Source organism: Haemorhous mexicanus, chromosome 29 (genome assembly GCF_027477595.1).
Source record: "Haemorhous mexicanus isolate bHaeMex1 chromosome 29, bHaeMex1.pri, whole genome shotgun sequence".
Taxonomy (NCBI): Eukaryota; Metazoa; Chordata; class Aves; order Passeriformes; family Fringillidae; genus Haemorhous; species Haemorhous mexicanus.
In genome coordinates, this window is record NC_082369.1 from 4,366,501 (window position 1) to 4,376,670 (window position 10,170).

A 10,170-nucleotide genomic window follows, 5' to 3' on the forward strand; every position below is an offset into this window, starting at 1 on the left:
TCCCCTGTGGCTTTCTGGAAACCCACCTGCACGCCCAACCCCGAGCCAGCCCTGGTTGTAGCAAGAGTCCAGCTTGTCTTTATCCCTGGCCAAGATGTTGAGGGAGTGGGGGGTTTCCCCACATTGCCTTCAAACAGCTTTGCAGCAGACAAATGTTGGTTCACTTGGAGAGCTCCTACACAGCACTCCCTTTCCTGTGCTGGGAAAACCTTCATTTCTCAAGCCAGGTCTGAGGTGGGCTGTGGGAAACCCCCACTGTTCACCAGGCTGTGTTTGGGGCCACCTCCTCTGTGCCCAGACCATCTCCAGCCCCTGACTCAGCCTGGGCCAGGCTAAAATCCCCTCTTCTTCAGATGCAGGTGCTTTGCCCAGCTGGAAACAAGCCCATTAAAAAGTCATTTACCAGGCACAAGCGAGTTTGTGTTCCCCTGGATTGGGATTTGCCAAGATTATACCATAAATTAAAGGGTTTCCTGGAAGAATGTAAGGAGAGAGGAGGGAAAAAAAAAAAAAAAAGATAAAATGGAACATTTTGTAGCCAACAGCAATGCCAATAAAGGAGCATTTCATTTCCCACTTGGAAAGGAGTGACTGCAAGCTGTTGCAAGGGTAGGGCAGGGTTCCTGTGCTGCTCCAGGACCAGGGGAAGGGGACAACAGGGACCTGGTCTGGCTGCATGCACACCCTGACTATAAACTGCACTTCTCTGCCCTTGAGCAGAGCCTAAGCTGGGGTGACTCAGTTTCTCTCCATGTAAAAAGGGGGACCAGGATGCCAACCCCACTGGGGGAAGACTGTCTGCCCTGTTTTCCAACCCTTATTCTGCAGGGACACAAAGCCTGCCTGCACTATTAATAATCCTTGGCATGAAGCTGTCACAGTTTCCACTAATATGGAGATGTTGAAGTGAAAAAGCTACTGCACAATATGCAGGAGGTGTCACAATAACTCAGCTGCTATATTGTTCTTTTTAAAAATAAATACCACAACAGGCCAGCCCACATTGCTGGAGTCATGACGTGTAGGGTTTTATTTTTAATCGGAAAATGTACTGATTTTTAAAGATAGACATGGAACAACATCCAAAATTTATGAGAGCTCCCTGTGTGCTCACACGTACCAACCGTGTTCCTGCCCGAATGGCTTCCAAGGACCTGATCCTGCCCCAGCACGGGCACATTTGTGCGTGTGGCTTTGCGAGAGGCCCCATGGCAACAAAATCCTCCCAGAAATCAAGTCTGTGGCTGAATTCCCCACCCCACTGCTCTCTGGGGGGATGCAATCGATCCCATAGCACATGAACTGCAGGTCTCCTCCTCAGGCAGCAGGTTTAGGACCAAATTTTGCATCCAGAGCAGAATATTGCATTGTTTGGAGATCAGAGGTTTCTCTGGAGGCCACTTGTAGGTGAATTACCTTTTTCCTTTGCTTTCCCTCACGCTCAGCCAAGGGCAACGCTGAAATAAAGCAAAACGAAACTCTGGGTTAAAAAAATGCCTGCTCTGCTTGGGGAAGGGTGAGAAAATGAGCTACGAAGGGCGAGGAGCCTCAGTGCCCGGCAAGGGCCGGTCCGGAGCTGCGGACCCGCCTCAGGCCGGCCGGACCCGGGGCTCGGAGGGGCCGGGGGCACGGGCAGCGACAGCCGGCGGGCCGCGGCACCGGGAGGAGAGCCCGGCGGGGCAAGGCCCATGCCGACCGCGGGGCCGCATCCCCCGTGCCCCGCCGCAGGGAGGGCCCGGAGCGGGGCCCGGAGCGGGGCACGGAGCGGGGCACGGAGCGGGGCCCGGCCCGGTGCCCGCGGCCGGCGGCGCCGCGCGGCGGGGGCGGGGACCGGCGGGGGCGGGCGCGGCCGTGGGCCCGCCCGGGCCGGGGAGGCGGCGGCGGCGGCAGGTGGTGCCGAGCAGCCGCAGGACGGAGCCGGAGCCGCAGCCGCCATTAGACAATAGGCGCCGGCGGCGGGAGCGGCGCGGGGCGAGCGGCGCGGCCGGGGCGGGGCGGCCGCGGGGCCGGGGCGGCCGGACCCGGCGCGGACAAAGGCGGCGGCGGCGCGGGGAGCCGCGGCGGGGGCGGCAGGCGGCACCGGGCCGCTCCGTGCGGGGACCGAGCCGCAACCTGACATGATGTTTCCACAAAGCCGGCACTCGGTACGGCGCGGCCCGGGGCCGGAGCGGCCGCGGGGCGGGGCCGGTTGCCGGCGGGGCCGCGGGACGGCGCGGGGGCTGCCCGGGGGCTGCCCGGCCTCCCTCGGCCCCGCGGGCTCCGGCGGATCGAGCGCCTCCCGCCGCCGGTGCCGAGGGGCGGCGGCAGCCGGGGAAGGGGCCCCGCGGGTGACCTTGGGCGCGTCCCGGGCACGGGCGCTGCCCCCCGGCGGGGGCTCGGCCCCCGGTGCGGCGAGAGCGGGGCGGGCTCGGGGCGGGGGGGCCCGGCGGCCGCCGGCTCCGGCCCCAGCGCTGTCTCCTGTTGTTCAAGGGCTCCTCTCACCTGCCTCAGCAGCTGAAGTTCACGACCTCCGACTCGTGCGACCGCATCAAGGACGAGTTCCAGCTGCTGCAGGCCCAGTACCACAGGTACGTGCTGCCCCCGGGCCCGTCCCGGCGCACGGGAATCGCTCCGGTTCTTCCGCTCGTTGCTTCGCTCCAGGGACCGGATGAGAATTTGGGGAAGGGGATCCGGTGGCGTAGCTTGGGACACCTTTGGCTGGAGGAGCAGCTCGGGCACGGCGTTGGTGGTGTCCACATGGGAGCCCAGCGAGGAGAACGCCCATTCCCTTCTCCAGCCAAGGTCTTTCCTCCAAGTGCTGCTCAGCCAGGACTGCACAGACACTTGCCAGGCCTCCTGCCTCTTGCTGGGAGTTTTCCTCAGTTTTTCTCGCTGGCTGCCATTCCTGGACTGCAAATGCTGCAGGGAGCACTTAAATCCAAAAGCATCCACTTTTCTGTGAATGGGTGTGGAAATAGTGCTGCTGACCCAAAAGCTGGCTTGAGACAATCTGTTGCTTTGCCTGTGTGTGTGTCTGACATAAACATGAAGCCCTTTGGTTTAAATTGTCTGGGTGATGCCCCCTGCCATGGCTGGTTTTGGTGTGTGCATTGGTGCCGTGGGGCTGCAATGTCCCCCAGCCCGGGCTCTGCCTCCAAGTTTGTGGTGGTGGTGTCATTTTGGCAGGAGCAGGCAGAAGAACTGCTGGGAAGTGGCCATTTCCTGGTGTCTCTGTGCCTTGGCAGTGCCAGCAGGGGAGTAGGGGTTCCTGCTGAAAGGAAAGCTTTCCCCCCATGCTGCTCCACCCCCTTGGACTTAATCTGCTCAAGAAGGAGCAGGTTTTGTGTAGGTGAAGCTGTTTCTTGTTTGAAACATAAAACCACAGCACATGCTGGCTGCAGTTGCTCGGCTGGTGAGTTGGAGTCTCATAAAACACTGGGAGCAGCGGCACTTTCTCTGAAGGGTGTGAAGAATCTAGGAGAGAGGAAAAAATCCTTGCTTCTGGAGGGATGTGCTGCACTTGGGCCTCCCCCCCCCCCGCCCCCATCCAGAAGTGGGTCTGGCTTTGGTTTTGATGTTGTATTGGAACATGTCTTGAGTGCTGCAGACAGGTTCTGTGCCAGAATCTGTCCCCAGCTGCCAGCGATCTGTTGAGGAAAGGCAAACCCCTCCCTGGGCAGCCAACTCTGCTTCTCCCCAGCATTCTGCTTCCTGTGGAGTGGATTTGCCTGGAGGGAGGTCAGTGCTCTGCTGGTGGATAGCCTCGTGTCCTTTTCCTGAATGTGTGCTGGGGAGGGCTCTGTGTGGTCACCACTGTGCCAGCACAGCCTGTCTGGGCTCTGCTCTGGCCACCCCTTGAAATCCAGATAGTGATGTCCAAGAATCCAGCCTGGCCGGGATGAGGCCGTGCAGGAAGCAGCTGCTCTGTGGCGATCAACTCTCTCACCTCCTGTTTGTGGTTTTTTCTTACTGTTTTCTGGCTTTTCAGCTTGAAGTTGGAATGTGACAAACTAGCCAGCGAGAAATCGGAGATGCAGCGTCACTACGTCATGGTAAGGAGCAGCCCAGCAGCCCAGAGCAGAGTGTGTGGGTGGCAACACCAGCAGGTGCCTGTGCCTGGGCTCTGCCAGAGCTCCAGGGCTCTCAGCAGGGCTGGAATTGGCTCTTCTCTGAAAATGGGGCTGTTTTGTGTTGGCTGCATGCAGGGGATTGTTGAAATGCATGGTGGGAGGGATTTTTTTTGATGGAGAAAACGGGGCCTGGTTGGGGATTGCTTGAGGGGTGCTTGGCCCGAAGGAAGTGGCAGCTCTTACACACCTGAGGAGGTGGTGCAAGGTGCTGGTTTGTGCAGGTGTCTGGGGACTCTGAGAAGGTCATGGCCAGTGAGAGACAAAGCAGTGCTCTGGGGAGTCATGAAACTGGGAAACCCCACAAGCCAGGTGTGAGGTAGAAGCAGAAATCAGCTTCTGTGCCAGGGCTAAATCCTGTGCACCTCGTGGTGACCCCACAGCCTTGCTGAGCTGTGCTGCTGAGTGCTGGCACGTGTGTCCCACACAGGGTGTGCAAGCCCCAGGGCAGTGCTTGGTAAAGGCATGAGAAATGGTGCCACGTGTGGGCAGCAGGCTTGGCTGTGGCTTTCCAAGAAGACAGCCATGTTCTGGTGAGCAGGGTGAGGGTTTGCCTGCCAGGCAATGCCTCTGGAGCCCTTGTAGCACAGCCAGGCAGGGCTGTGGTCTCTTCCTTTCCTATCATGGAGTTAATGGGAGGCTGCAATACTGCCCACGAAGATGAGCTGGTTCCTGCTTGCCAGCTGCTGCACCTGCCCTGGAAAGAAGAGATAAGATGTAGAAATTAATAGAGCAGCTCTTCAGAGCAGAGTTAAGACTTAAAAAATCAGAAATAAGGGAGCTAGCTGGCCCCTTCATCTTTCCCTACTGCCCTTGTGGCCAGACTCTGAGGCTGTGGGGAGCAAGGTGTGCTTGGGGCTGGGGACAAGGAGAAGAGGTCACAGCTTTGCTGGTGTGTTCATGGGGAAGCCTGCCCCGTTCTCAGCGGTAAACAATTGCTTCCTGTGCAGTCTGCACGGAAACCCTCATCTCCAGCAGTGGCCAAGATGCATTTTTTTTATTTTTTTTTTTCCCTAATGCTGGCAGTCACCAGAATTGATTCAGGTTGCTGTCAGCAGCAGAGGGAAGGGCTGCTCCTCGTGGCGCAGCGCTGGAGGCTCTGCAGGCACAGCAGCTCCTGCCTCGCTGCCGCCGCTCCCCAGCGCGGGGAGCCAACAGGAGGGCTCCTGTCAATGTGCAAAGCTGCTACAGCTGCTCTGATTTTTGAATAACTCACAATTGGCAGCTTGGGGGACGGGCTCTTGCTTCCTGCTCAGTCTTCAGAATGCAAAGAAGCCTCGAGAGCCCGCAGCAGGCTGAGATCATCCTGATACCGAGCCGGGCGCTTCGTCGCCTTGTGGCGTCCGTACCAGGGTGCCAGTGATCTTCAGTTAAATGAGCACAGATGTGGATTGTTCTTTTCCCTTTGGAAGAATCAGGATTGCAGCCTGCAGGAGGAGGTTTCTAAACTCTCAAAACATCAGCTTTATAACAGCTTCTTCCAGGGGTCAGGAATTAGCTGCTTCTGCCAATAGATTGTCTGTGGCTGCCTGTTGCTGCTGTGCAGGGGTTTTCTGGGTGGATTGTTTTTGTGTGTGGAGGGGGGAGGTTTCCACATAACTCCTTCCTAAACAGCTGGAGCTGTGTGCAGCTGGATGTGTTACTTGCTAGATGAAGTCCAGTTGTGATCTCTCCCATTTGCTGCTGAAGGAGTCTTGTGGGCTTTAGGATACTGGCCAGGCAGAGCTCACAGAGCCAGGCTGCCTCTCTCCTGGCTGTGCTGAGGGAAGTCTGGAGCCCTGAGCCTTTTTCCAGGTTTGACACAGCATCACTCACTCTCACCTCGGTGCAGACTGTGGAAAAGTGTCTGTGAGGAGAGTCCTGTGGGGCAAGACTCCAGTCTGGAGCAGGGTGGGCAGGGAGCACCTGGAGGGGGTCTCTGTGTTTGCCTCCTGCTGCCTTTGTTTCCTGGGGCTTGCTTCTGCTCCCCTGCCTTGCCCAGCCTTTGTAGAAAACCCTGCCAGGAATGCAGTGGTGGTTCTCAGCACTCACCTGGCAGAGACTTGACTTAAAATTTGTTTTGTTCTCTTCTCTCCTGCTCCACAGTACTATGAGATGTCCTACGGGCTGAATATTGAAATGCACAAACAGGTAGGGGGAAAAGCATCTCCAAGTGCTGTAATTCCTGGGGAAGGTGGGCTGTCTGCTCTGAGTTTCCCTCTGTCACTTCAGTAGCCAGAAATGCCAGCAGCCTGTAAAATGTCAGAGCTGCCTTTGGAATGCAGCCCCCCCCCCCCACTCAGGATCACAGTGCTGGCCCGTGGGCTCCCATCCTGGGCTCTGAGCACCCTGTGGTTCTCCCCAGGGCCTGAACAGGTATCTGAGCACCAGGAAGGGTCTGGAGCTACAGCTTGGAGACTCTGTGGCAGCCTGGATAAGTTTGCTCATTACCCTCACTGGTGGTTAAGTTGTTAATTATCCCCAGTGGCTAATTACCTGTGGTGTTAACAACATGAGCCTCCTCTGAGCCTGTCTCTATCTGGCTTCAGCTCCAGTCACAAAGTCGTGGCTCAGTTTAAGCCTCTTAGCACAGTTCTGTTCCTCACAAAAGCACTTGGTGCTTCTGATCCCATTGCCCTTGTTGCTAAGCCCATGAGGCTGGCTTCCCTGGGAAAACCTGGATCTTGTCAAAGAATCTGAGCCACAAATCCTCTGGTGGATGCCTCCCAGCCTGGCCTGCTTCTCTGTGGTGCTATTGGGGTTCCTCAGCAGGTTTTGGTGTGTACCTGTACCCTTTGGTTCTGTGTTTTGCGTCCTTCAGAAAGTGATTTGCAAAGAACTGGAAGCTTCACTATTTGCCAGGAGAAAAGCATTTAACACCCCAGAAGGTGCCACTGCTGCTGTGAGGGTAGTGAGGAGGCTGCCCAGCCCCTCTGGTCTCCCCCAGTAGCCCCAGTTCAGCAGCACAGCTGGGGAGGGGGAGCCTGAGAGGGCTGAACAGCCATGAGTCTGTCTGTGTCCACATGGCAGATGTAATTCAGCACATCCCCACCTGGGTCTGCAGGAACTTTGCTCTCTGGTTGTTCCCAGTTTATTAAATAAATGTTGGGGACCTGGAGAGGAAGAGGAATAATGAAACTTTGCTCTTTGCAGTCAGCAGCATCCCTTCATTTAACCCTGCAGGGAGGAGCCTCGGGGGGGGCAAGGGGATCCCCATGGCACCAGGAGGCTGCCAGGAGGGTGGGTTTTGTCACAGCCATTTGGGCACTCAGGCCTGCCCAGGAGGAGGAGGGAAGGTGGGGCAGCTGATGCTGTGGCTGCTCAGTCCTGAGCTGCCTGACTTATCCTCTCTATTTCTCCCACCTTTTAGGCTGAAATTGTCAAGAGGCTAAATGGGATTTGTGCACAGGTTCTGCCCTACCTTTCACAAGAGGTGAGTCCCCCAGCTTGGGGGGGTGTGTTGGCATGGAGGCTGCTGTCCCTCTGCAGCCAGCGAGGTGTCACAGCCCTGCTGCCCAGCCCTGGGCTGGCAAACCCTTGCTTGCCCTCAGCCCAGTCCTTAGGGCAGTGTGGGCTCCTGGAGCACTGTGTGGTGGGTGGAGTAATGTGCCCCTCTTGGTCCACCCTAAAACTTCTGTCTTGCTCTATATATATTACTATATTCTAAAATTCTAAACTCTTAAGTTTTCTACCCTTTGATATTGCACACTTCTAATCAAACTACACTCTCGTAATCCCAGTGTTATCAGTCAGTTTTGGGAGGTTTCTCAACAGCCTCAGGTTAAATGCAGTGCTCCCTTGGGAGTCAGAGTCTGTCAGCACAGAAAGTCTAAAATTCTCAGTATCCAGAGCTCCAGTACCCTTCCAACCCTTTTGTGGCAGCTGGGGACAAAGCTGCTCCTGCTCTCTCCTGAGCCATCAGCCACATCAGCAGTGGCAGCTTTGGGTGGTAATTGGGGGAGAAGGACACTTAAAAAAATACCTCCATATGGAGGATACCTCCTCTCATCCTCTTTGAGATCTGGTTCCTCTGCCTCATTAATTAATGCAGCTGATGGGCTCCTCCCACTCCCCTGAGAAATTAATTGGGGGAGGGGGTGCTTGGGAGCTGCTGTCTGAGGCGAGGGGAGGATTAAGCACTTCTAGAGCTGTATTTTCTGTCTCCCCATGGAGGCTGAGCCCTGAGCAGCTCTCCTGGCCCTTTGGGGGTTGGAGGCTTCTTGCTTGGGGTCAGTGCTGGGCTTGGGGCATAGGTTCTGTTTTTCCCACCCACCTGTTCTTAGGACAGACAAAGTCGCTTGCTGATCAGATCAGGGTTGCCTAATAACTAAGCTTCAGCTAAATCTTTAGCATCTTAATGCAATCCTTAGCCCTGTCCTGCTGCCAAAATGAAAAGAAAAATCCCCTTGCTGAAGTGCAGTGGACAGTCCTGGTGTTTCAAAGACTTCATGCTGTGCAAGGAGCAAGTACAGTTCTCCTTCATTTTTTAATAAGTATATGATCCATCCATTTTTTCTTCCTGTGTTTGGAACGCTCAGCTGCTGCTGCAATTGGCATCCAGGATGTGTCCCAAGGAGCTTCCCAAGATTTTTAGGGCTTGTTTGTTAGAGGGTCTGTGTAGGTGAAGGGTGGCAGGATGAGACACTGCCCACCTTGGAGCCTTCTGGCCAAGGGTCTCTGGGTGTGTGGAGAGCAGGACAAGGGTGGGGGTAAGAAGGGACCTGTTTGACCCTGTGATGAGGAAGGGGATGAGACAAAAGTGCTTCCTTCCCTGCTCCTTGCTGCCCTAGGCCTGGGTGGGAGCATTGTCTGGGATGAAGTGTGTGCAGGTGTAACCAGCCTGATTGGGCTGGGTCCCTTTTCTGCTTCCCTGTGGCACTCCAAGTGACCCCAGATCCCTTTGTTTTCTCCATGGCAGCATCAGCAGCAAGTCTTGGGAGCCATCGAACGAGCTAAGCAGGTCACGGCGCCAGAACTGAACTCCATCATCCGTGTACGTGATGTTTGGGTTGGGCTGGGAGGGGAGGGAATCCTGGCCTCTGGGACGTGGGTGCTTGACCTGGGGACATCAGGGGACCCCTGCTCTGGTGCTGTGGCTGCAAGGCTGGGCTGGTTGCACCCAGGCTTGCTGTGGTGTTTGCAGGGATCCCTGCTCTGCCCCAGCAGGGTACCAGGAGAGGAGCTTTGGTTTTGAGCAGGAACCAGAGCAGGCACTCAGCATGAAAACACCATCTGCTCTTGGTCAAAGTTGTGAGTGAGGGCTTTAACTGCAGCCTTGGGACATGCCAGAGCCTGAGGCCAGATGTCCTGTGGGGTAGGGCTGTGTGTCCTGCTGGGGACACAATGTTGAGTCTTCTCTTGAGGTTGTCACAGCAGCAAGACTCGAGAACCTCGGGGTTGGGTGGGAAAAGAGGTTCAAGCTTGTTTAAACCCCTGCTTTAACCTCGGTTGATGGCACACTCTGACCAAGTGCACTCAAAATGACAATACCCCCGTTGTGTCTGTGTGTCTGTCCATCATTCCCTACAGCAGCAGCTTCAAGCTCACCAGCTGTCCCAGCTCCAAGCCCTCGCTCTGCCCCTGACTCCGCTCCCCGTGGGGCTGCAGCCCCCCTCTCTCCCCGCCGTCAGCGCCGGCACCGGGCTCCTGTCGCTCTCGGCCCTGGGCTCGCAGGCTCACCTCTCCAAGGAGGACAAGAACGGCCACGATGGGGATGCCCACCAAGATGATGACGGCGAGAAATCGGATTAGAGCGACTGGGGGGGCCGGGGGAAGGGGGCTGGCTGGGGGGGGAAGGGAGGAGGGAGGGAGGGAGGGGGCGGGTTAGTGCAAAATGCAGTATCTCTCTCTAATTGCTGTGCAGCAGGGCCGTGGTGACCTGTGCTGGGTGGCAGTTTGCCAGGCCTGTCCCCACGGGCGGGTGGCAGGGCCTGGGGGTGTCCCCAGCGCCGTCCCCGGCTGCTGCACCGCAATGCAAGCGCCATAGCATTACCCGTGTGGCCAATCGTGCTCTCCCTGTGCCCAGCCTGCCTTCCCTGTCCCTCCTCCCACTCACAGAGCAGACTCTGCCTGCTCTGGGGCCACT

At 56.9% G+C, this 10,170-nt stretch overlaps 1 protein-coding gene across 2 annotated transcripts; it reads left to right on the forward strand.

The window, feature by feature from the left end:
• Positions 1-1,987: 1,987 nt before the first annotated feature.
• On the forward strand, positions 1,988-9,869 carry TLE5 (TLE family member 5, transcriptional modulator). 2 transcript variants are annotated; one of them, XM_059870142.1, is made up of 7 exons: positions 1,988-2,144; positions 2,470-2,567; positions 3,968-4,031; positions 6,192-6,236; positions 7,456-7,518; positions 9,004-9,078; positions 9,618-9,869. In XM_059870142.1, exons 1-7 carry the CDS (start codon positions 2,118-2,120, stop codon positions 9,834-9,836), a joined length of 591 nt encoding a protein of 196 aa, XP_059726125.1. In that variant the 5' UTR covers positions 1,988-2,117; the 3' UTR covers positions 9,837-9,869. The 2 variants fall into 2 exon arrangements, with proteins under 2 accessions (XP_059726125.1, XP_059726124.1); XM_059870141.1 differs by having other exon boundaries at positions 9,615-9,868.
• Positions 9,870-10,170: the final 301 nt, after the last annotated feature.